A 27,963-nucleotide genomic window follows, 5' to 3' on the forward strand; every position below is an offset into this window, starting at 1 on the left:
ATCCACAGTCCTAAGCAGCTTCTGACCGGTGTCATGTGGCTACATGATACTGTGTGGTTCACATCCACAGTCCAGAGCAGCTTCTGACCGGTGTCATGTGGCTACACGGTACTGGGTGGTTCACATCCACAGTGCTGAGCAGCTTCTAACCGGTGTTATGTGGCTACACAATACTGTGTGGTTCACATCCACAGTTCTAAGCAGCTTCTGACCGGTGTCATGTGGCTACATGGTACTGTGTGGTTCACATCCACAGTCCTAAGCAGCTTCTGACCGGTGTCATGTGGCTACACGATACTGTGTGGTTCACATCCACAGCTCTAAGCAGCTTCTGACCGGTGTCATGTTGCTACAGGGTACTGCATGGTTCACATCCACAGTGCAGAGCAGCTTCTGACCGGTGTCTGTGTGGCTGCCAGTAAATGCAGTGCTGTTGATGAACTGCACTGCAGAGTTCACAATTGCAGGGTACTGAGCAGAAAAATGGCACGCAGTACTGAGCAGCTGTAAAAAGTACGGCTCACTTTTTTTTTTTTTCACCTCTCTGAGAAGTACCGTAGTACAGTTTTACTGTGTAGTCAGTCTGCCTACATGTATTGCCAAACAGAAATCAGCAGCGTGCAGAAACAATATACATGTAAGCCTTTAGGATTAGCAAAACACAAGGAAGCAACACATCACAAGTCATTATCTCAACCGGCAAGCTTCAGAACATCTTTGTGGGAGGAGCATAGCAGAAGGCACAACCCAACAATACCAGCCCCATGAAAATGCCTAAAGCAATACTATAAGCTTCTCATTCTCTGATCACATTAACTTTACCTTAAACCTCAAAATCAGGGTCAAAATGAATACCAGAACAACTTTTGCACCGACCCTCGTCATTCCAATTAAATAGGAAATTAAACACTAAACCGTGAGCTGGGATTTTTGAACATTACATTAAAGTTGCAGAATTCATAGGACTTTTGTTCCTCTTTGGCCAATTTCACACACCATTTCTGACTTCAGTCAAAATGTGAAATCTCGTCTCAATGCTTATTTTTTGTGTGCTGAGAGAAGAAATTTTGACAAATTTAACATATATGAAGTGGCCAAAATGCCAATTTCTAGTGTTTATAAATTCTTGTATTTCAGTTTCTGACTAAAACCACAAATGGCTTAGGGAAATCAACCCATGGTGTAATGTAACAATGAAGAATTTAAGTTAAACTCATACACTGCAAAAGTATCAGTACGAAGCACTCTGACCAGAATGGTCTGCACATACCTATGTATGCTGTACTGCACTATAAACCTTGCATTACTGTAAAACACTAACATGGTAGCATTATGGTATGACAGTCAACAGCAGCTACCACGGGAATCCCAATCAAGTAGCACTAGACCCATATTCATCGAACAACTTAAGGCTTAACTTATAAATTACAAGTCTTTAAAAATCCAATTTTGGACCAGGAAACAACTCATGTAGTTACTACACTTTTATGCAGTAAGGAATCAGTATAGCAATTTTTTTTACTTTCTAGAGTGAAAAATTTCAGTTGTGGTGGGTTTGAAGTTTTGACTAAAAGTCTATAGATGTTTGATAAATAAGGGCCCTGGTGAATATTTCCACAGTACTGTAATGTAGCTGCTGTGTACATGTGCTGGGTTCACAAATTTGAGGGAAAGCACCGCAGTATTAGAGACACAGTTCCAAAACTGTCACCAGAAAGGTAAACTAGTCTAACGACAAGTTTTCAATGTAAACTCGTCAGTAATTGAACACTACTGGAGTACAGTTCAGAACGCAAAATCTGTGTCCATGTCACAATATTACTGACAGTTTCAAAATGTTACCAAAAAGCTGATCTAGACTTTCACTGCGTTTCCCCGTCCTAACAGACTTAAATTACAGGAGAAGAAAATTTAAATATCAATCAAATACCACTGAAAATACCACTGACGATCGGAAAACCGGAATGTCGGACGTAAATTCCAAGTTGACACGAACAAGCTGGTAGTTTTAACGACTCTCACTGGCTGAGAGGCAACATACAATTTCAGGGCTTTAAAGATGGAGGACGCGATAGACTCAGCAGGCAACACCAGATAGAAAAAAATGTACTCTTTTCAGCCTATAGTGTCATTTTCTAAAGTTTTCTTCCCCTTTAACAAGGAGCCAACTTGAAAAACAATTTTTGAAAAATGTTAAACAGAAAACTCCAAAGTTCCTAAATAAGTGCACCATACACAAGCACCTGAAACTGCTCAATTCTGTACTAATGACATATTCTTTTCAGAAGGCATTTGGTTCCAAGCTGAGTAGTGACCTGATCATTCTGGTTATCTTACCATCCCTGTAAGAACCTTTGCCAGTTGAATCATCAGGTTGTTCAGAGCCCAGGGAAATACATGTACCTTAAATGACCTAAAATTTCACGCACAAAAAGAGCCATTTAAGAGGCACATAGGTATCACAAAATATTCTTTTTGGTGCTGAAACTTGGAATTTTCCAATAGAATATCACACCAAGTTCCAAGCAAACCTCCAAACACCTTTTTAAAATCAACAGGACTCTCAGAATCAGGAAAAATGGGCAAGCTTGTCATGGACGAAATTCATGGTCATTTAGGGTAGTACACGAATACTTCTAGCATCACTTGTGCATAACTACCATTGCATCCAAATAACTAGCTGATATTAAAAACCCCATCATCCCCCTAAATGGTTAAGTAATCCCCCGTGTGATTTGCCAGAGCCCTGGGGCCACTTGCACACGACTATTGTACACTCCACTCATCGTAACTGCCATGGAGACATGTTAAAAACATATGTTGCCATGGTAGTTACGGTCAACTATATACAGGCAATAGGTTATGGTCGCAATGTGCAAGAAGCCCTTGCTCTACGAGTATAAATTTTAACCAATTCCTGAGAAGTGACACTGAGATGTACCTAACAGATCCCCCATTACATATTCTATGTGTACTCCAAGTGATTCTTGCTACAGTTACATGTACCATGTATGTTTCAAGAAGTGCTTGTAGAAGTACCTGCAAATAGCCACAGAAAACCACTGGAATTGTTCAACTAATAGAACAATAGTGACGACAGGTAATACACCATTTAGATTAAAACTAAAAAGGTTTGGCTTGAATATCTGAGGCTGTCCTTTGGATTGGTTTGGTTTGAGTTCAGCGTCTGGGATTGCCTAAAAGTTTCTTTAGGTGGAATAAAGCTTGGGTTTGGTTTGAGTTTAATCTCTGAGGTTGTCTAACAGTCTCTTCAGGTGGAATAAAAGTTAGGTTTGGTTTGAATTCAAGGTATGAAGCCGTCCAGATTAAGTCCAATGTCTGTGTCTGTCCATAACTTCAGGCAGCATGGCAATCACCTATAGATTGGGTTCAGTGTCCAAGACTTTTCCAAGCGCTCGGCAAAGTTCCACAGTTCACAGTTCCTAACACTGCCAGTCATATTTCTGCAGCTAACCCACAGATTTAAGAGAAGTGCCCCATGTTGCATCAGCTCACACCATCCTGGAGCACTTCATATCCTCCCACGCTGGGATACAATATACACATATGTCTCAATAGTTATTAAAAACTCTGCTGATTCCCTTTCATCTAACTTGGCAAGGTTTCAATGTGCTTCTGGTCAAATTTGCTCTTGTAGTTTTTGGCCATGTAAATAAAAAATGTCAATGCTTCTTTTTCAATGACTGGAATTGTCTTGAAGTGCCTTGCAACCAACTGAAAGAAAAAGAAATAAATCAATTATACTTATTTATTTATTTACTTGATTGGCATTTTAAACCATACTCAAGAATATTTCATTTATATGACAGCAGGCCAGCATTATGGTGGAAGACCTTCCCATGTACGGCAGGGGAGTAAACCAGAATGAACTGGACTTGAACAAGTTCCTGTTTCATTGTACATCGCTGGCACACGTACCACCGCAGCCATGGAGGCCCCAAAATAAATTGTGGTACATTTGGCAGACTGCATGTAGCAGATGATAACCCAGACTCACCCAAACTTTGGTCAGCACTAAGGTGGGACCTTGCTACTATAATTCATTAGCCTATTTACATACTAAAGGTTTGTCTTAAAATTGAAGAAACATAATAATTTTCTGTTTTCTTAATTTTGTTCTCCTGCTTTCATTGAATAGTCAAAGCCATAATAGAAACCAAAATTGCCAGCACTTTGAGTTATACTGAATTTGGAATGTTTGAATCATTTTTTGTGCAATGAACAGTCCTCAGATGTACATATTTTGGAACAAAAAGGTGAATACTGTTGTTTAGTACAGTTTGACTACATGAATATCAACAGCCTTATGTATAAAGACAGAGGTAGAACACATCCACACATCAAGTTTGTACAGTCCCCTTGATCAAAGTTACTCACATCTGCCAGCTGAGCCTTGTTCATGCCTGGCTTTGTTGGCAGTTTGTAATGACGTTTGTATCGCCTCAACGAGTTCACAGGCATTTGGAAAAAGTCAATCTGGAAAAAAATAGAACAAAAAGACATTGAAAGGCCAGTAGACACACAGATACATAATCCATACATGTACGTTAACTCTTCATGATATGTAGTCGCTAAATTTTTTATTTAAATTCTGAAAATTCATCAAGCAGGACCTATAAGCTGTTTTGTAGATAATTAACCCCTGGAATGAATGAATGAATGCTTGGGGGTTAATGTCGTACTCAACAATTTTTCAGTCATATTATGACGAGGAGTCATTAGGTGGACAAGTCCATGCCGCCATGGTGCTGATGCCACTGAAATCATGCCGAAGATATCAGACATGACACCCCACCTAGCCACATTATACTGAAACCTGGAAACCAGTCCTGTTTGCTTGCTCTAACCTTTCAGTGCTGAGCCCCAAGGGAGACAAGCACATGTACCATTTTTAAAGTCTTCGATATGACTCGACCAGGGTTACTAACCTCTGGAACGTCATCGTCAGCATCTGGAGAGTTTCTGTCGTCCTCGCTGTCTTTTCGTTTTCTCTTCCTCACACTCTGAATGACGGTCTTATGATGATCACAAATATAGATGTGTGCTACCTGAGAGGAGGCAAAGGCAAAAATCACTACATGTTGTAATGGGAGGTAACTCTGCTTATTTATCTCCCTTGAATCACAGAGATATTCAGTGGTAATAGCTCTCCAACTACAATCTGAACAACATTAAACCCTATAGGAAACACCATCATGTAATTTCATTTTCTGATCTTATATACACCAATCAAGAAAGCTAAATCCAGTGTCTAGTGTTAAATGACATATTTATATGTGATGATTCTAGCATCATGGAAGTGCAAGTTTCATGGTCAACTAAAAAACTTTTTTTTTACATGATGGCTCATGCTGATCATATAACTGCAAATTTGCCACCGACATTCACATACTACATGACTTACTTTGAACACAGGATCTTTTTATCGTACGTGCAAGTACAAAAAACAAGGATACCCTAAACCCCATTGGCTGAACTGTATGATGACATCAAGTTGTTTTGTTAGTGTTTTGTTTTTGGTACAAAATGTTATAAAAGTATTCATTGCAGCTCAATAGATTGTTACCAAAAATTTTCTAATGCTGTCTCTATACTTTTAAAGTAAACTTTGGGGAAAGTGATATACTGTAAGTGAACCAGATATGTGGCAGGGGGTGTTTAAAAAGTCATTTTGTTTGTGTAGATTTTTCAAGTTGCAACGGTCCTATCCCATATGTTAAAAGGAGAAAAAAAAAAAAGTCCAAATATGCCATATGTGCACGTGGAGACAACTTCCCTACTCACCCATTTCACACCATATAGGCACGTGGAGACAACTTCCCTACTCATCCATTTCACACCATATAGGCACGTGGAGACAACTTCCCTACTCACCCATTTCACACCATATAGGCACGTGGAGACAACTTCCCTACTCACCCATTTCACACCATATAGGCACGTGGAGACAACTTCCCTACTCATCCATTTCACACCATATAGGCACGTGGAGACAACTTCCCTACTCACCCATTTCACACCATATAGGCACGTGGAGACAACTTCCCTACTCATCCATTTCACACCATATAGGCACGTGGAGACAACTTCCCTACTCACCCATTTCACACCATATAGGCACATGGAGACAACTTCCCTACTCACCCATTTCACACCATATAGGCACGTGGAGACAACTTCCCTACTCACCCATTTCACACCATATAGGCACGTGGAGACAACTTCCCTACTCATCCATTTCACACCATATAGGCACGTGGAGACAACTTCCCTACTCACCCATTTCACACCATATAGGCACGTGGAGACAACTTCCCTACTCATCCATTTCACACCATATAGGCACGTGGAGACAACTTCCCTACTCACCCATTTCACACCATATAGGCACGTGGAGACAACTTCCCTACTCACCCATTTCACACCATATAGGCACGTGGAGACAACTTCCCTACTCATCCATTTCACACCATATAGGCACGTGGAGACAACTTCCCTACTCACCCATTTCACACCATATAGGCACATGGAGACAACTTCCCTACTCACCCATTTCACACCATATAGGCACGTGGAGACAACTTCCCTACTCATCCATTTCACACCATATAGGCACGTGGACACAACTTCCCTACTCACCCATTTCACAATGTCAAAAATTAATTCCACAATGTTGAAAGTTAACATCATCTACATGTATTTCACAATGCTGAAAGTTATTTCACAAAATAACACTTTCTCAGCATGCATTAAAGCATTTACTTTAGACCAAAAGGGGACCTTCAGAACTATAAGGGGAGGTAACGCAGAACCTCAGACTACATTCCAGGCCAGGTTTACAGTTTTGTCTGAGCTTGGAGTAACTGTTGATGTTCAAGTATGTGTATAAATTTATATATTTAGTTACATGCATTTGATTGGTGTTTTACGCCACACTGATATTTCACCTATACAATGGCAGCCAGCATTAGGTGTGTAGAAATCGAGCAGAACCCAGGGGAAACCCACAATCATCTGCAGGTTGTTGACAGACCTTCCCACGTACAACCGGAGGGAAAACCTGCACGAGCAGAACTCAAACTCACAGCGACAGCATTGGTAAAAGGCCCTGATTCGTTGTACTGTGGTAACACGGCAATCACTTGGCCACAGGGGCTTCCCAAAGTACGAAACACTATTAATGAATACACCAGATACATTACATGTCACAGTACAGCCCAGAAATAATGACAGTAAAGCGCAAGCAAAACACACACTCCCAGAGCATCTTTTTTTAGTACGTATGCGACACTTCACATTTCATTCGCACTAGAAACACTGCCGAGCGCTTTCACGCTATACAATGAGATGCACATGCAGTAATCATAATATCATGTCATTGTGCTAAGTAAATTAATTTACATACTGATCATGCTTGATTGCTCGATGCCATTTTCCAGAAATCGGTAGAGGATAGAAGAGCTCCATGTAGGGGCAGTCTTGCTGGCTCTGGGCCCATGCTCGTTTTCGCCGATCAATTCATCTGATCCGGCGACAAATTTTACAACAGAATCACTAATTTCTTATCTGCAATTTCACTGGTTTATTTATTTTTACTGACCAATGTTATTACCAGTACTAAGTACATGTATGTGAATGGCTTCAACTTTCACAGTTAAAACCGCAAATGAATAAAGATTTTTCACCAAGAAATATATGTAAATAACAAGACATCATTTGTTTCATTTCCTACTGATGGTGTGTGAGTGCTTGGGGTTTAACGTTGTACTCTGTTGATATTTTAGGCTTAAGCTTTTGAATATTACGTGAGCCAAACGAAATGGGTTTCTCTATGACTAATGGAAGAGGTTGTAACTGGTTACATTTCCTTGTGAGCGAGTTTGATTCCAAACGCACATGTGACGTTGTTGTTGCAGCGTTACCTCTGCGCGTGTGTGTGTGTGTGGTTTAGTCAGTAGTGCAAAACACATTTTGCTCTCTGTGACAGACAAAGCTCATAAAGGAATTAATTTTCGTACGAAAGTTCAGTCTGTACTTGTTAATGCATGAGCTTTGTATTCAAGGCAAATAACCTGGGACAAGCACACGCTCTGTGTGCATTTACATGTATATGAGTGTGTATTGAGTTGCTCTCTCTTATACCTGCGACACCACGTGTAGTCCTTGAGTGGGAATAGTTTATGTTGTCTTAAAGTGGTTAACTCTTCTGAGCGCATAGGAGAGAATGCTGCTATCCCTATTAACTTCATATTTTATCATTTATTTGACTGGTGTTTTGCGCTGTACTCAGGAAGATTTCATTTGTATGAAGGCGGTCAGCATTATGATGACCATATGCAGCCACACTACCACAGACGAATATATTTAAAGATGTAGAGCAACGACAGTGTGATGGCTGGCAAATGGCCGCTCGTATCTGTTGAAATATGGCAGTCTGATCCGCAGGAACTCACAGCGACCACACTGGTGAGAGAGCCATGCAGGATTTTTTTCTTTTCGGATTAATTCACTGCTTTGCTTTGAGTTTTCAAGTTGTGAGTTTTGTTATGACTATATAATTGTCAAAAAGGCTAAAACAAATTCAGACCAGGTCATCATTTTTGAGAAAGGGAAAAAAAGGGCTAGCTCTAGCAGACAGTGGCCATGACTAACGATACACAGTGTATGAACATTGACCAGGTATTGAGCGTTCTTCATCACTGACAAGGAGACAGTAATTGTTTTAGAAAAGACCCTTCACTTACATTATACAATTGTTGTTGGATCCTTTTATTCGCTGGTGAATCCCACACAACAGAATCTACACAGTCAAACAAAAATCCCCCGAGAAAACAAACGCAGTTTTTCATAGCCTTTATGCACACGTTAACAACATGACCTCAATAAAAGTGTTCAGGAGTCGCATAGTAATCGCAGTTAGATGCGCGCAGATGGAAAAACAGACCAAACAAGTGCCTGCGACTATGTTTTGTTACATGCCCGCTGGAAGTCATTTCTGGGCTATACTGTAAGATTCGAGTATGAATCACTGTTCATCATTACATCTGAGACACAAGTATGAATCACTGTTTACCATTACACCAGAAACACCATTATGAATCATTGTTCACCATTATACCTAAGACACCAGTATGAATCACTGTTCTCCATTATACCTAAGACACCAGTAAGAATCACTGTCCACGATTACACCAAGAACACCAGTATGAATCAATGTTCATCATTACATCTAAGCCACCAGTATGAATCACTGTTCATCATTACATCTAAGACACCAGAATGAATCACTGTTCATCATTACATCTAAGACACCAGAATGAATCACTGTTCATCATTACACCAAGGACACCGGTACGAATGACTATTCACCATTACACCAAGGACACTGGTATGAATCACTGTTCACCATCACACCAAGGACACCTGTACGAATCACTGTTCACCATCACACAAAGTATACACTAGCATGGATCACTGTTCACCATTACATCTATGACACCAGTATGAATCACTGTTCACCATTATACCTAAGACATCAGTATGAATCACTGTTCACCATTACATCTAAGACACCAGTATGAATCACTGTTCATCATTATACCTGTGTCTATGTTTTGTTACATGCCCGCTGGAAGTCATTTCTGGGCTATACCGTAAGATTCGAGCATGAATTACTGTTCACCATTACACTGAAGACACAAGTATGAATCACTGTCCACCATTACACCAGAAACACCATTATGAATCATTGTTCACCATTATACCTAAGACACCAGTATGAATCACTGTTCTCCATTATACCTAAGACACCAGTATGAATCACTGTCCACGATTACACCAATGGCACCAGTATGAATCACTGTTCTTCAAGGACTCTGGTGGTGAACCATCACTGACAACCATTCTTTATATGAACAATAATATAGTTGCTCAGTACCTATCCCCTCCCCCCACTATACAATATCACAAACGCTGTGGCTGAGCAGTACCAACCTACTCCCCCCTCCCCCACCAAACCACACACAGAGACATGTGCACAATATCACTAATGCTGTGGTTGAGCAGTACCAACTTACTCCCCCCACCTCAACCCCACTCCACACACCGAGACACCTGTACAATATCACAAATGCTGTGGTTGAGCAGTACCAACCTATCCCCCACCCCCATCCCACCACACACAGAGACGTGCACAATATCACAAATGCTGTGGTTGAGCAGTACCAACCTACTCCCTCCCACCAAACCACACACAGAGACACGTGCACAATATCACTAATGCTGTGGTTGAGCAGGACCAGCCTAATCCCCCCACACACACACACACACAGACAGACAGACATGTGCACAATATCACTAATGCTGTGGTTGAGCAGGACCAACCCAATCCCCCCCCCACCCTCACACACACAGACACACCTGCACAATATCACTAATGCTGTCGTTGAACAGTCCAACCTAACCCCCACCCCCACCCCACCACACACACACACACAGACACCTGCACAATATCACTAATGCTGTGACTGAGCAGTCCAACCTACTCTCCCCACCCACCTGCCAACCACACAGACACATGTACAACAGCGCTAATGCTGTGGTTGAGCAGTACCAACCTTACCCCCCCCCCCCCCCCCCCACCTGCCAACCACACAGATACGTGTACAACAGTGCTAATGGTGTGGCTCAGCAGTACCAACCTCCCCACAAAACACAGTACTTACTCCATCATCTCTGGTCAGCTTGAGGTTCCTCTGCTGGACTGTCTTTTGTATCCTCTTGCTGTAGCTGGCATTGCCCGCCTGACGGATACAGTGGCTGCCATTATCAATCAGGCAGCAGATCTGGTCATAGCCCCCTCGGCTGTCCTCCTCCGTACTGAATCCATTTCCGTTCATTGAAGTCATTGTCTGCTGTAAGCAAACAACAACAAAGAGGTTCTTTTAACCCTGATGTTACATAATGCAAATAATTCACTTCCATGTCGGGAGTAATGAGAAAATCAGCACAAGATGGCCATCTGACACACCTACTGACATCAAGCCACACTTAGGATTTGTACACTTGAAAAAATTTCAAATTTAAAATTCACTATTACCAGAGTAAATAATCAACATTTATAAAAGCTTGAAACAATGTAAAATGACCTTAATAAGTTGAACTTAGTCTTTCACATAAACACAGCTGTATACGAAGCTATTTTCAGCCCCTGGAGAATTTCAGCAAAGATTCTGTAGGTCTAGTTTCAGGACATTTCCAGGCCTAACTATGTGTGCAGAAAAACTCTGCACTTTTTTGCCAGTTTTTGAAGGCCTGGAAAAGTTACTTTAAAATTCCAGGCACCCAAGTTTGTCGAACCTGACTCAATTATACATATTCACTGGTCAATGGCAACACACTGATACACAAAGAACTAGCGGTGAGAACGCTGATACACAACGGGCTAGTTGTAAGAACATTCTAATACACAATGGTCTAGTGGTGAGAACACTCTAATACACAATGGTCTAGTGGTGAGAACACTTTGATACACAATGGGCCGGTTGTAAGAACACTCTAATACACAATGGGCTAGTGGTGAGAACACTCTAATACACAATGGGCCGGTTGTAAGAACACTCTAATACACAGCGGGCTGGTGGTGAGAACACTTTGATACACAACCGGCCAGTTGTAAGAACACTCTAATACATAATGGTCTAGTGGTGAGAACACTCTGATACACAAGGGTTGTAGTCGAGAGGATACTCTAAGACACAATGAGCTAGTGGTGAGAACACTCTGATACACAATGGTCTAGTTGTATGGACATTCTAATACACAAGGTGCTAGTGGGGAGAACACTCTGCTATACAAAGGGCTAGTCATCAGAACACTCTGATACACAAAGGAACAGTGGTGAGAACATTCTGATACACAAGGTGCTAGTGGAGAGAACACTAATACACAATGGACAAGTAGTGAGAACACCTGGATACACAAGGGGCTAGTGATGAGACCACTCTAATACCCAAAGGGCTAGTCGTAAGGACACTCTAATACACAACGGGCTATTGGTGAGAACACTGATTCACAAAGGGCTAATGGTGAGAACACTGATACACAACGGGCTTGTGATGAGGCCACTCTAATACACAAAGGGCTAGTCGTCAGGGCGCTCTAATACACAAAGGGCTATTGGTGAGAACACTCTGATACACAAAGGGCTAGTCGTGAGGACACTTTAATACACATTGGGCTAGTGGTGAGAACACTAATACTAAATGGGCTAGTGGTGAGAACACTCCGATACACAACAGGCTAGTGGTGAGAACACTCTAATACACAACGGGTCGGTTGTAAGAACACTCTAATACACAGCGGGCTAGTGGTGAGAACACTAATACACAATGGGCTAGTGGTGAGAACACTCTGATACACAACGGGCCAGTTGTAAGAACACTTTAATACACAATGGGCTAGTGGTGAGAACACTCTGATACACAACGGGCCAGTTGTAAGAACACTTTAATACACAAAGGGCTAGTGGTGAGAACACTATGATACACAAGGGGCTAGTGGTGAGAACACTCTGATACCCAAAAGGCCAGTTGTAAGAACAATGGGTTAGTGGTGAGAACACTCTGATACACAAGGGGCTAGTGGTGAGAACTATGATACACAAAGGGGTAGTGATGAGACCACTCTGATACACAAAGGGTTAGATATTTATAAAGTGCAAGGATTACATGCACATATGAACATGCCGGGCAGAGGCAAGATGGACAAGCATAATCCAGATGTTAACAAAAAAAACTCAAGGCAAATAAAAGATTGTCGCCTCATAATTAACTCAAGGTCAGTTCACTGGTACATGTGCTGCCACAAGCCATTGCTCTGACATGTTGTCATGGTCGTGTTTACGTTGTCTGAGAAAAGCCCACACACAACATGGTTTATGGACTGTCATTTATTCAATAATCAGTAACCCAGCACTTTGATGTCAAAAACACAGTTGTTTCATGGCAAAAATTGTAGATGAAATTGTGTTTTGACCTGTGGAGCACTTCAAAGGCAGCATATACAAATATGCTATGTAAGCCGACTGATACATGTACATGTACATAAACCTGAAACAAACTATAGACTGGTAAAAATCCAAGAAAATAATATGACATGTGGATTGTATAGTGTACCTGCAGCCGATTTCAACAGTCATTAATTAGGTTATTACAGAACGGTGCAGGAACACGCCACTAAAGTTTCTGCTGTACCTATTGTTTACCCTAATTCTGCATATTTTTAATTTGATATTGGGACAAAACTACATTGTTGGGTTGGCCAATTTCAGGGCTTCACAAAAAGTATAATTTTATCAGTCTACAGAGAATAATGCCTTCACAATATGCTTGAATCAACACCTTGCCATCATGCGAAAAGGTTGAAGAATTACGGTAACTTGTTGAAACAAAGTCCCCCTATGTACCATTACTTCACACACTCATTCCGGCCCTCCTGGCGAAGTGACCCAGGGGCCTCTCACCAATTCAGCTGCAGTGAGTTCAAGTCCAATTCATGCTGGCTGCTTCTTCGGCTCTATGTTAGGAAGGTCTGCCATTAACATGCGGATGGTCATGGGTTTCCACTCCCACCATTATACCTGCCACGTTCATAAAACTGAAATATTCTTGAGTATGATGTATTAAGATTAAGGTATGATGAAATAAATAAATAAATCTTTCTCTCAACTGTTTATGTAAATGTACCAACAGGTCCAAGTTCAGTTCCAGACATACTGTGAATTTTTTGTTAAAAATTATCACTTTTTCAAATGTTGTTAAAAGTACAGCACTCACAAGACCCGTAGACATACGCGGCAGACACAGTGCACATATTTTAGTTGGATGTATATGGGGATTCGTTTGATTTTCAGATTTGTCCTAATCGTATGTAAAATTCACAAACTTGTTCTAGAGGCACAGTGTAAAATTGAACAAGAGGTTTAAGCGTAGTGTTTTGAAATGTTCTGAAGACACATAGGAGTGTCAACAGCCAAGCACAATTTCTTTGCAAATATGTGATTTCTTTCCAGAGTGTGATTTTTGTTACGATATGTCAGACATCAAGTAGTTTCTTAATTAATGAACATAGATCGCAGTATGTAAGTAAGGTTACCATGGTAATCACTGAACTAGATGAATCAAAAATTGAAAAATGTGGGTTGCAATACAAAATCAAAACTGTTTTAAACAACTCTGAGTGACATAATCCCTGTGCAAAAACTGTAACCATTTACCTGTATTCCAATTCCAGAGTAGGTAATTTGATAAGTAAATGTCAGTCTTGTAACCATGGTAATATATGAACTGAACAAATGTGAGAGGAAACAAATGATCAATTCATCAATATGTCTTCCCCTTAAGATATAAAATTATTCATTCTTAACTCTCGGACATGCATGTATGCGGTGGAAAAGAAATATATGTACATGTACCTACATTAAATTTGACATTTACAATGAAATAAATCTTTTCATCATTGTAAACAGGTTCTGCGCTTCAGTGGACTTATGGTTAGAGTGACAGGTTACATGGGATCAAAACCTGGTCGGGTCATACCAAAGACTTTAAAAAGAATACTAGTTGTGTCCTCACTTGTCACTAAGCACTGTCTTCAGCATGATACTTCTGTGGGGGCAGCACTTTGGCGACATGAACTCACCCTGCCACAAGAAGACACAGTAAATGTACACACAACTGATCCTATCTCGTCGTCCTATGACTGAAAAATTGCTAAGAATGATGTCATACCACAAGCAACATACATACATACAAAACATGGTCTGATGCAGGGCATTTCTCAACCTGCCAAAAGGGTTTGGGGGAGAGGGCTTTGTAATCCCAAATGACCAAATCTTCACATTTTTTCAGTAATTGCAAAATCGTTAAAAAGACAAGTATTAAGTTCAATATTGTCCCCAAGCTTTCAGCCTAGATCAGCTGCCGGTTTCAAGAAGCGCATTTTGTGAAATAAGCACTTAACTATATGTACCATGCCACTGTATGTTGTACAGATGTAAATTGCACTAAACCAAGAGTAAGGGCTACAGTAACTACAAGCCCTAGCAAACTTCTTGGATGCACTTCTATCCGTCCAGCACAAATTAACATGGTAGCTCCAGTCTTACCTTGGAATAAGATGGGATGAACAAACACAAAGATTTACAGATCCTACAGAAGGTAATAAACAATCAGGAATCAAACCCAGTCCTGTGTTTGCATTGTGCTCGGAACTAATTTATCTGTCAACATTTTCCAAACATCAAAATTTTAAAAACCTGACACTCATTTACGATCAGACATAATCAAGAAAACAAATAAGGGATTCTATCTAAGCATAATAGGCGTTAATCAATGCTGTTTACATGTACATCTTGCATTTGCATTTGTTGCAAGTTATGTAAAGTTCAAAACAAGAACGGTGGGAGGAAACTAGGCTGAGCTTGCAGAAAACTAGGCAGGGCTCAGAGGAAACTAGGCAGAGTCCAGACGAAACTAGGCTGAGCTCGCAGAAAACTAGGCAGAGCTCAGAGGAAACTAGGCAGGGCTCAGAGGAAACTAGGCTGAGCTTGTAGAAAACTAGGCAGAGCCCAGAGGAAACTAGGCTGAGCTTGCAGAAAACTAGGCTGAGCTCGGAGGAAACTAGGCAGAGCTCGGAGGAAACTAGGCAGAGCTTGGAGGAAACTAGGCAGAGCCCAGAGGCAACTAGGCTGAGCTCGGAGGAAACTAGGCTGGCTCGGAGGAAACTAGGCTGAGCTCGGAGGAAACTATGCAGAGCTCGGAGGAAACTAGGCAGAGCTCAGAGGAAACTAGGCAGAGCCCAGAGGAAACTAGGCTGAGATTGGAGAAAACTAAGCAGAGCTCGTAGGAAACTAGGCAGAGGCCGGAGGAAATTAGGCAGAGCTCGGAGGAAACAGCAGAGCCCAGAGGAAACCCAGGCCAATCCATAAGCTGCTGGTAGATCACCCCATGTTTGGCCGGAGAGAAAGCCAGCATGAGCTGGATTTGAATTTGCTGCGATCATATTGGTGAGGGGTTCCACAGTCCTTGTGTGGTTACAGCATCAAGAAATGATAACTTTTTTGGAAGAGCACATATCTGCAATTGTGTACATGTAGGTCACATATACAGGAGATGATGAGCTCTAGATGACATGTATTTTGCCATGTTATATGCCTCAGGTGTTAGGTGTTCATTTTATTGCACTTGAAATATTATGCTTTTACAAAAGAGGTCAACCATGAACATCTGAATAGTTTTTAACAATTTATCTTATCATTACTCATAAGCCTGCTAGCTCTTTTCCACAACGCTATTAGTACAATGTAGGCTAAGTTGACCGTACATTTACGAACTTTCAGTTGTTGACATGGCTTGAGCTTACATTATTTTCATTACTTTTACAAAATCTTCATGGACTCCAGTAGATTCACTTCACATTGATTCACCAGACTTGAATTCAAATCTAAAACCTCAGAAAAGTTGCTCCAAGTGAAAGTCTTGATGCAAATGAAAGTGAGCGCAACTTTGAAACAATATATAATTATACCTGCAGTGGCTCTTGGTTTTCACCGTTCAATCCATGACATTCCAAAAACATGTTTATTTATTTATCTCTTTATTTATTTGATTGCTGTTTTACACCACACTCAAGGATATTTCACTTATACAATGGCGGCCAGCATTATAGTGGGAGGAAACCGAGCAGAGCCCAGGGGAAACCCATGACCATCCACAGGGTTTTCTACAAACATGACGTACAACGATAATGCACTAAAGCCAATTGTCACGCTCAAAAACTAATATTCGATGTTCAAGAGGAAATAGCCAATGACCTTGAGCTAATAATCCAACAATCCCATGCATTTATTGTACTGCAGTTATCTCCCTTAGTGTATTCTCTAGGTCTGTAAACAGCTACGTGTAAATGGATGATGGCTTACCTCACTATCAGTGTACAACTTCCGCAATTTTAAGAACCATCTGGAATGTACACTGTGTTTTGTGTTGGAGTATAATAAACCATAAGGTGCAAGCTGTGACGATGTGACGATGGTAAATATCGCCTCTCTGGAGATGACAACATCCAGTAACATGAACTGTCTATTAATTAAAAATAAAAAAATATGAGTTTTTTTACGGGAATCAAACAAATTTACCCTAGTTTTAGTGTACCGCGAGTCGCAACAAAAATGGCATTTCTGTTGAATGTAAATCACTGCAGCATACAAGGCTATGTGAGTGTGTTGCCATGGCACATGTATCCAGTATCAACTTTGCCTATAGTTGCTTTGCAGAACAGGTCAAGGTGGCCAGCATTAGGGTGGCAGGAAACCGAGCAGAGCATGGAGGAAACCCAAGATCATCCGTACGTTGCTGGCAAACCTTCTCACGTACATCCAAAGAGCATGGGCTGGACTCAAACTCACAGCGACCGCATTAGTGAGCAGCTCCTGGATAATTGTGCCGCGCTGATGTGATAACTCCCCCCATGTGTGATGGAGGCCCTCAGGAAATATTTATGTTGTGTATTAAGCAATGTACATAAATGATTTGCTGCATAGTCTTCAAACCTATGTACACCCTTCAGCAGAGTGAATAATGATGAATGTGTTTGTTTATCCATGACATGAAAGGCTTAATCCCCACTGGCTATATTTAATACCTCCTGGTTAGGTGCACATATTCAAGTACACAAACCCCGTATTCATGTACATAGCCCAGATGATCAATCTGTTTTCACACGTACATGATTGACTATAACAGGGAATGTTTAAATGTGATTTACACATCTCTTTCATAATATCACCTTGGCCAGTGTTTTTCATTCACTAGAACAGCCAGCCACTTTGAAGGCTTGACATGAAGCAGAATTTTATGAGAAAGCTTTCAAAACAGGTCAAAATCACAGGATTGAAACATGCCAAAAGCAGGATTTACTGACTTGCTTTTCATTTGTGTTTACTGCTATACACAAGGATTTTTCACTCACATGTACGTATGAGGGTGGGCAGGTTTAGGAGAGGAGGAAACCAGAATAAATCACCTTTCTTCACCAGGTATCTAATAAACTATTTAAATTAGAGCAGTAGCCAAAACAACTAAGAGAAACGGGATTCAAGCTGGCCTCATTAGTCTGGAGCTAATGAGTCGAGAATATACAGAACTACTCGGTGTGTTCAGGTATCGGCAACATAAGCGCAAGTCTAACATTGTTGCTTACAATGTCTTCAGATGAAGGAGTATCTAAAAAGACGGCACATACCAGGTGACAGAACTATCTGTGGTAACCGGTTATATCACTTTAAAGATACACGTAACTCTTAAAAGGTGAGAAAACAAAATAAATATTTTAGGTTCTGTTCATCACCTATTTTTTTTAACAGTTTTTGTAACTGACTAACTGTTGACCAAATCAGGTAAATATTCCGTAAGGACACCTGAACTACATGCAGTCACAGGCCTCGACATAAGAGGCACTCACCTGTTCACCTCCTAAACGAAAATTCAGGGAAACGAATTTTTAATCACCAAGTTCATGAGAATGATAATTTCACGTGTTGGCAAGTACAATGTGCTCTCAGTAAGTCTCAAATAGCCAAATTTATTTCACTTACAGGGAAATCCGCACAAACTTTATGCCCGTTTAAATAGAAGAACTGATCACCGATGTCGGTAAAATGTCGGCTGCTTTCGTCGGTGAGAGTAGACTACTTACATTTAATGTGATTTATGATTGGCTCAGCGAAAATTGTGTGACCTATAAAATGTTTCGTTTCACAATCCCAAATAAATGTTCACACCTCTGTGGAGTTTGTGGATGCACATGGTTTCAATAATGACTTCGAAACAGAATATCAACTGTAATTTAATGATTAATATTTTAATTAATAATATTACCATGTTAAAATCAATCAAAGTATATTGTTAAAATCAATACATATAGATGACAATTCTCTGTATGAGTTTTCTTTCAAACACAATCAAACCTGATTCTTAAAATGAAGAAAACATATAGCTTGTACATTGGGGCCCATTATCTTTACAGGGCAACGTGGATATATTTACCATGAAGTACTGCCATTGATACAAGACCTTTATGTAATCAGATTGTTAATTTAATATGTGGTTTGGGGTTCCCACACAACTATCTAGAGGGTCACGTCCCACGGATTACAGAAAAGTCGGCGAAAAGGACACACAACACAAGGATGGACAAAATGTGTAAGCTTGAGGCGATAGACTGATGGGGTAAGGGTGATCAGAATTTCGATCTCCTGGCTGAAAATTCAGGAGAACGATTTTCCAATGCCTTCGTTCATCCTTATGTGGATGCCTGCAGTCATGTACTTGTAGTTGTTAACATGAGGTGCTCTGCCATTTGTGCTGACTGAGAGCTCTTCAGTGTCTGGAGATAATATTGTACATCCTTCAACAGATTCTCCTATTCAAAAACTGAATTTTCACTGTATGTACATGGTTTCAACATTCATGTAAAATTTTGAGCTCATATCACATTTTGTTTCGGTTTCTGACAAAAGAGATGAGATGATCTCACTGAAGTGGGTAATCCTCAGCACTAAGGGGATTAAAGGAGGTTTTCACAAAGAACAGTTATGGTAGGAAGTCATACAAGCCATTAGGACACCTGCCTAGGATTTATTTATTTATTTGATTGGTGTTTTACACCGTACTCGAGAATATTTCACTTATACGACGGCCGCCAGCATTATGGTGGGTGGGAACCAGGCACAGCCCGGGGAAACCCACGACCATTCACAGGTTGCTGACAGACCTTCCCACGTACGACCGGAGAGGAAGCCAGCATGAGCTGGAACCTGCCTAGGAGGTAAATATCCTGCCATTAATTACCTGCTGTGGTGGGTGAGGGGCAATCTGGGGACATGACAGCCAAGCTTTCTTAAGTAATGCCCTACAGGTATTATGATATACAGGTGCCATAAATACATCCAGGTGTGTTAAATCAAATACCCCCCCTCCCCCATCCCCTTTCCCTCAGTTCTTCTGGACAGAGACTCTTAACAGCTTATGTCATCTGAGACCACCTGGGGGGCTCCTTTATGCATTTTCACAAGTAACAAAGTTGGCAAACTGGTAACGTTCTTAGCATTTCCCTGCTACCAAAAATAAATGTATAAAGAAGTTCTGAGACAATTCTATCAGTTACCTCCCTTTGTACCTACAATAACTGGAGGAAGGGACACTGAATTCCAATTTTTTTTAAACACTTTCTTTCAAACATGGATTTCAACAACTTTGATTGGAGAGAGAGAGATCCATATGTTAGTGCATATTACATTTGCGGTTTAAGTACAAATGAAACTAAAATTAAACCACCTTTACCATCAAAACTCATTGGTGCCTAGTATATGTATTTAAGTTCAAATGGCGTTCATCTCTCAACATGTTAACATAATACTGACATAATATCAGGCCCATATCTAGAAAAACATAAAAGGTTCTGATCCCAAACTTTAATGGTGACATTGTGACTGTGCATAAAGAAATTTCAAAAATGCAACTCAGAATGATGCTTTCTATATGTACATGTAAAAGTTTTTATGTCTGTGAATGAAAGAAAATTGTATGAAAAATTCACTTTTTATCAGTGAACCCTCATATTTTTGCTTAGTTTACTTGTTAGTTGTAATACAGCTTGTTTAGTTTTGGGAGCCCAAACATGACTTTATGGCCCTGAATATACATGTAATTTGTACCCTTTCAACATAATACTGGCTAAAAATATATTTACCAAGAAAACACAATTGTCTCTTTCAACCAACATGCGGCTTGTAAACTATCCACAATTTTCATGATAAAGATGACATTCCATGTACATTTTACAATCAGCTGCCACAGACACAACTTTCAAAGAGCATTAATTCAGGATGGATATATGTGGACAAAATGGAATCTCAAGCTAATGTACATGTCCGCCATAACTACTATATGGACCAGAACAGTATAAAGATACATGTAAAGGACAAAGCTGTAAGCTGTTTTTTCCACCTCGGTTGCTTGGCTAGTGACTGTGATTGCATAAAAGATGATGCCGACCTCATGTCTAGAAGGTTTGTGAGGTCATCAGTGTCAAAGGTCACGATAAAAACAGCTCTCTGAATGACAGTGTTGTTTGTGAGAGCTAACGGCTGTAGATATAAGTGTACATGTATACCATGTGTTGGGAGCGTGTGGGATGTCATGTGTTCTGCCCATGTGCTTCTCCACAATTGATTATTTTGCCTGGTTTGTTCTGGAAGCTGGAGGTCTCCTCTGTCAGCTGGAGAGAATCCAAACCTAGCCTCTGACAACACATCAGACTAGCACTGCAGAGCTAACTGAAGCCTTCAGCAGTGGGCTAACTTGTCTCAACCCAACAGCCTAGCTCTCTGTACACAGCCAGTTAGTCTATGGCTGACTGGCTGGCTGGCCAGGATTCAGACAGCCATGACATGCTGGCCTACTGGGGAGGGTAAGCAGGCCATGCTGGCTGAGGCTTAGCTAAGCTCAGTGAGCTGGGCATGCCGGGTTGACAGAGGCTGTGTCACAGCAAACACATACATGTATATTGTATAGGCAACAATTCTGGGGCATCAATAACTGCAATGCTATAAAAGGTGTTCACCATGCTGATCTACAATATGCGATTTAGCAATCAAAATTATACATTTACCTAACAGTCATTCCACACATATAAAACGTATCATTAAGTATAGAAAACTGAGCTTCCTTAAACAGAAGGGCTGATCAGAAAACTGGGCTTCCTAATACAGAGGTGCTGATTTGAAAACTGGGCATCCTAATAAGAGGGGCTGATCAGAAAACTGGGCTCCCTAATACAGAGGTGCTGATCTGAAAACTGGGCTTCCTAATACAGAGGTGCTGATCTGAAAACTGGGCTTCCTAATTCTGAAGGGCTGATCTGAAAACCAGGCTTCCTTACAGAGAAGTGCTGATCTGAAAACTGGGCATCCTAATAAGAAGGGCTGATCTGAAAACCAGGCTTCCTAACAAGAAGGGCTGATCAGACAACTGGGCTTTCTAATACAGAGGTGCTGATCTAAAAACTGGGCTTCCTAATACAGAGGTGCTGATCTGAAAACTGGGCTTCCTAATACAGAGGTGCTGATCTGAAAACTGTGTTTCCTAATACAGAGGTGCTGATCTGAAAACTGAGCTTCCTAATACAGAGGTGCTGATCTGAAAACCAGGCTTCCTGATACAGATGGACGTATTTGAAAACTGAGTTTCCTAATACAGAAGTGCTTATATGAAAACTGAGGTTTCCAATACAGAAGGGCTGGCCTCACTTTCATGAAGTTCACTTAACCAAGCAAGTCCTTAACTACCATTGCAATGTATGAAGTAAAAATATAAAGTGCACTTTGCTAAGGGCAACTTAATGCTTAGTAAGCTTCATGAAACCGGTCTCTGATCTGAAAACTGCGCTTCTCAATACAGAAGTGCTGATTTGAAAACCCGGCTTCCTAATACTGAAGTATAGATCTGAAAACTGGGCTTCCCAACACAGATGGGTGTATCTGAAAACCAGGCTTCCTAATACCGAAGTATTGATCTGAAAACTGGGCTTCCTAATACAGAAGTGCTGATCTGAAAACTGCGCTTCCTAATACAAAAGGACTGATTAGAAAACTGGGCTTCCTAATACAAAAGGACTGATATGAAAACTGGGCTTCCTAAAACTGAAGTGCTGGTCAGAAAACTGGGCTTCCTAATAAAAAAATGCTTTATATGTGAAAACTGGGCCCCCTAATACAGAAGTGCTAATCCGAAAACCAGGCTTCCTAATACAGAGGTGCTGATCTGAAAACCGGGCTTCTTTTACATGTAAAGTGCTGATCTGAAAACCAGGCTTCTTAATACAAACGGACTGATCTGAAAACCAGGCTTCCTAATACACAAGGGCTGATTTGAAAACTGGGCTACCTAACACATGTAAAGAATTGCTAATCTAAAAACCAAGGTTTCTAACACAAAATTGCTAATCTGAAAGCCAGCCTTCCTAATACAGAATCGCTGATCTGAAAATTAGGCTTCATCATACAGAAGGTCTGGGCTTCCTAATACAGATGGACATATCTGAAAACTGGGCTTCCTAATACGGGAGTGCTAATACTTTGAAATTTGGGCCTCCTCATGCTTTCTGAAAACTGGGCTTCCAAATGCAGAAGTGCTAATCTGAAAACTGGGCCACCTATTACAGAAGTTCTTATGAAAACTAGGCTTCCTAATACAGAAGTGTTATTTCAAAAGTGGTGCTGATCTGAAAGTTGAAATTCCAATGTTAATCTGAAAACTGGGCTCCCTGATACACAGGTGTTGTTAATATGAAATCTGTGAAATTTCTAATACACATGTATAGTGTTAATCTGGAAACAATCCAGAAGTTGTGTCAACCTTTAAGTGGGTTTGAACATTCCTATCACCCAGCTGTGGCTTTGTAAGGCAGGAGTGGTGCTAATTTCACACTTGGGATTTTCCCACTAAACCAGTTGTTTGACTGAAACTGGAATAATTGAAAGCATTATTACAGATAGCGATATACATATATATCATGTATTTTCAAAACTTGACATCAATGTACAGTTACATGTAAATGTATGAAGCAGACATACATGTATGGCGTGCTGACAGAGAATGATACTTTCATTTTCATTTATGAATGTACATCTATCAGGCCATCAACACAGACATAATCCAGATCATTACATAACCATCCTGGTCACGGAAACGATTAGGCAAAACTTAATTGGAAATACCAACAGGTAAAACCACAATAGTGACCTACATTATACTGAGCCGCACAGGCAGGGTAAGTTGTACGTAGCTATACATACATGTATGTAATAAATGAGGCCATGAGCTACCTGCTGTACAGCGGCCTTAGCTGTGAACAGAGAGAATGGTGCCGTGGTGAGGCTTTATAATAACATCATACCAACATAATCATCACAATTCCATTCTACAAAGCAGTTTTGTAATGTCAAGGTTGTCACGCATCATGATGAGGATCACAGTTTATCATCAAAATGAGGTTGTATTTATGAATATAATTCAGGGCACAAATGCATCAGACAAAACTTTTGGGATTTCACTTCATCACAACAGTAAAAAGTTATTCATGACATATTTGTCACGTCTTGTTTGCAAATTTTACACCAACCACTGAACAATGGACATGTACATGTATGTAAGCCAAAACGGGTACAAGTTGCTTCAGTAATACAAGGGAAGGTCTCCCAGCAACCTGTGGATGGTCGTGGCTTACCCCTCGGCTCTGCCCGGTTTCCTTCCACCACAATGCTGGCCACTGTCGTATAAGCAGTGCATTCTGGAGTTTGGTATAAAACACCCATCAAATAAAAAAGTAAATATAAGCTGCTTCATGTATAGTATGCCATGTTGATACTGGTAGGTGTAAATGTACATGTATGCCAGCCTATGCTGATACTGCTAGGTGTACATGTACATGTATGCCAGCCTATGCTGATACTGCTAGGTGTACATGTACATGTATGCCAGCCTATGCTGATACTGCTACGTGTACATGTACATGTATGCCAGCCTATGCTGATACTGGTAGGTGTAAATGTACATGTATGCCAGCCTATGCTGATACTGCTAGGTGTACATGTACATGTATGCCAGCCTATGCTGATACTGCTAGGTGTACATGTACATGTATGCCAGCCTATGCTGATACTGCTAGGTGTACATGTACATGTATGCCAGCCTATGCTGATACTGCTACGTGTACGTACATGTATGCCAGCCAATGTTGATACTGCTACATGTATGCCAGACCATGTTTGATACTGCTACATGTATGCCAGCCCATGTTTGATACTGCTACATGTATGCCAGACCATATTGATACTGCTACATGTATGCCAGCCAATGTTGATGCTGCTACATGTAGGCCAGACCATAATGATACTGCTACATGTATGCCAGACCATATTGATACTGCTACATGTATGCCAGCCAATGTTGATGCTGCTACATGTATGCCAGGCCATGCTGATACTGCTACATGTATGCCAGCCAATGTTGATGCTGCTACATGTATGCCAGCCAATGTTGATACTGCTACATGTATGCCAGCCAATGTTGATACTGCTACATGTATGCCAGCCAATGTTGATGCTGCTACATGTATGCCAGGCCATGCTGATGCTGCTACATGTATGCCAGACCATATTGATACTGCTACATGTATGCCAGCCAATGTTGATGCTGCTACATGTATGCCAGGCCATGCTGATACTGCTACATGTATGCCAGCCAATGTTGATGCTGCTACATGTATGCCAGCCAATGTTGATACTGCTACATGTATGCCAGCCAATGTTGATACTGCTACATGTATGCCAGCCAATGTTGATGCTGCTACATGTATGCCAGGCCATGCTGATACTGCTACATGTAGGCCAGACCATAATGATACTGCTACATGTAGGCCAGGCCATGCTGATACTCCTACATGTGTGCCAGACCATGCTGATACTGCTACATGTATGCCAGACCATGCTGATACTGCCACATGTAGGCCAGGCCATGCTGATACTCCTACATGTGTGCCAACCCTGCTACACGTTGCATGTTAAAAGAAAAGACACTAGAAGCTGAACCCTGTTTTGCCCCTTAACCACATGACAGCAGGGTACAAGTGACACAACATCCTCCTTCCAGTTGCACTAAAATCGTGTATCCTATGGTCTTGTATTAAAGGTTGATTTATAAATAGAGCTACCAAGCAGGTCAGGAAAAATATCTGTCTCTATTTAAGTCTGTTTCTAACCCTCTTCCCAAATAACTCAAGTTATGTTATTTATTACCTTTTCTGAGAATACTACTACATTTATGAGAGCCAATATTAACAATGCTACACATATACCAGGCAATGTCAAAGGACACATGAAAAGGAATACTCATTCGAATATTATCCTCATACCCTGCCAATTCACAAACCCTCTCCACCACCACCAGAGTTGTTTTCGACAGCTACTGAATTTCCAGACTGACCACTGGGTCCTTAAAAAGACTGTTTACCTCTTTCATTCATAAACTTGCTGTTATTGTATTAGTGAAAAAGTTGTGAGTATGGTGTTATTGAAACTCTAGAACTGCCTGAAGTGCACACAACCGGTCTTCAGCTTGTTTCAGTGCAGAGCAGTTTATGACAAGACAATGTTTGTAACATGGCCTGTCATCAGTCTGTTCAGCAATATATCAACGCTGGCATATTAAGATACATGGACAGTTACAATTTGATGCAAATTACAAATTTTTAGCTCTCATAACTTCAAAACATTCGAATTAGTCTTTGGTTATAGCTCCAAAAGTTCCAAACACACACAAAAAATAAAAGCAGATTCTGAATCATCGGTCTGACATACATCAAAGTCATATTAAAATTCAAACCTTTTTATGACATCATAAATTCCACCAATGACAAGCTTAGAACTTAAGTTTTTAACATATGTCAATGTCTTTTCAAACTCTTTGTATCTAGTATTGCTTTCAGTTTGAAATCCTAATAACAGATAATAACCTTTCCGAACAGCGATAATTCTTCTAGATGTATAAAGCACATCACTTTGTGGCTTGTTATGCTAAACTTGCTAATATCCATTACACTTTCTGTATGTTGTAAGACTCTACATGTATATAAATGATACTGCAGTTTGTAGTTGTGGTCCACTAGGTACTAGGGCATGAAAATGATGTATGTGCAAATTTGAGTGACCAATAACGTTCTGTTTCTTATGATTTTTTTTTAATTTCACTTTCAGAATTATTTGCAATGTATCCAAGATAATTCATTTTTAACATTAAAAACATGTAAACAAGCTGAGCTGAAATGAATATCTGTATGTCTGATTTTCTTAATCAATAATTACCCCCCACCCTTCCCCATCACAACCCACCACCCCTTTAAAAAAAAAATTACATGTACAACATAAAAATTACTGCTTGCAATACACTACAAACTAACCACTGAACTATTAGTGTCATAGAAAAACAAAAACACTTTACATTCAACAAATAATTAAAAAATTAGTGCTTCAAAGCATCATTCTGCTATATGCAAAAGAAATATCTCAGAAAGGTAAAAGTTGTTTAACAATCATATTGTACCTAGATAATACATGTAAACTCCTTACTCACATCATGAAATTTATTTATGTATGCTACTGTGGATATGTCACGCAAGTGGTAGTCACTGTAGTGTTTTTGGAGTTCCAGTCTGCTTGCTACAGCTGGGCTAATTACCTGTATGTGCATGTATAACATGGGAATAAAAATTGAAGTTATCTTAAGTAAGATATTTACATACATGGGGTAGGAAGTGGAGTCAAGGTAGGGGTCACGGGAGAATGGTGAGAGCCCTAAAGCACAGAAGATTGTGAAAGAAGTCCATGATCTGAGATGTTTCATGACACAATGTCCGTTTTTCTTGCACTGAAATGAGGCTGGCAAATCGTGAAGTGGCCAGATTTCGTGCAGTTTTATTATTGTATGGAAATTATGAATGAAAAGACGACATATGTACCAGTAAAAAATTAAGCAAACTTGTTGTGGTCTGGACAAAACAGCTTAACCCCGACTACAACTAACAAGTAAGTACATCCTCTGTACTAAATTTGTACTACGACAACGACTGAACAAGCTGTCTGAAAAACAGGATGTGTTTATTATTTATCACACAATATAAACTTGTCCTGGTATTCTCACCTGTATACGGGTTTGTTCTTCTCTGTTTATGCACCCCGTCGATAGATTTCTAGTTGACAGGTGTATAAGGAGTAAAAACGGCAACAACTCTCTTACGCCAACTTCGCGCCGGAAGGTACACAAA

The 27,963-nt window shown here is 40.5% G+C and overlaps 1 protein-coding gene across 2 annotated transcripts; it reads right to left on the reverse strand.

Annotated features, from left to right (window-relative positions):
* Positions 1–1,083: 1,083 nt before the first annotated feature.
* LOC135472739 (histone deacetylase complex subunit SAP30 homolog) lies at positions 1,084–27,963 on the reverse strand. 2 transcript variants are annotated; one of them, XM_064752399.1, is made up of 5 exons: positions 27,840–27,963; positions 10,746–10,934; positions 4,950–5,069; positions 4,399–4,497; positions 1,084–3,735 (listed from the first exon to the last, which is right to left on the reverse strand). In XM_064752399.1, exons 2-5 carry the CDS (start codon positions 10,926–10,928, stop codon positions 3,610–3,612), a joined length of 528 nt encoding a protein of 175 aa, XP_064608469.1. In that variant the 5' UTR covers positions 10,929–10,934; positions 27,840–27,963; the 3' UTR covers positions 1,084–3,609. The 2 variants fall into 2 exon arrangements, with proteins under 2 accessions (XP_064608469.1, XP_064608470.1); XM_064752400.1 differs by having other exon boundaries at positions 10,746–10,931; positions 27,840–27,931.

Source organism: Liolophura sinensis, chromosome 8 (assembly GCF_032854445.1).
Source record: "Liolophura sinensis isolate JHLJ2023 chromosome 8, CUHK_Ljap_v2, whole genome shotgun sequence".
Lineage (NCBI taxonomy): Eukaryota > Metazoa > Mollusca > Polyplacophora > Chitonida > Chitonidae > Liolophura > Liolophura sinensis.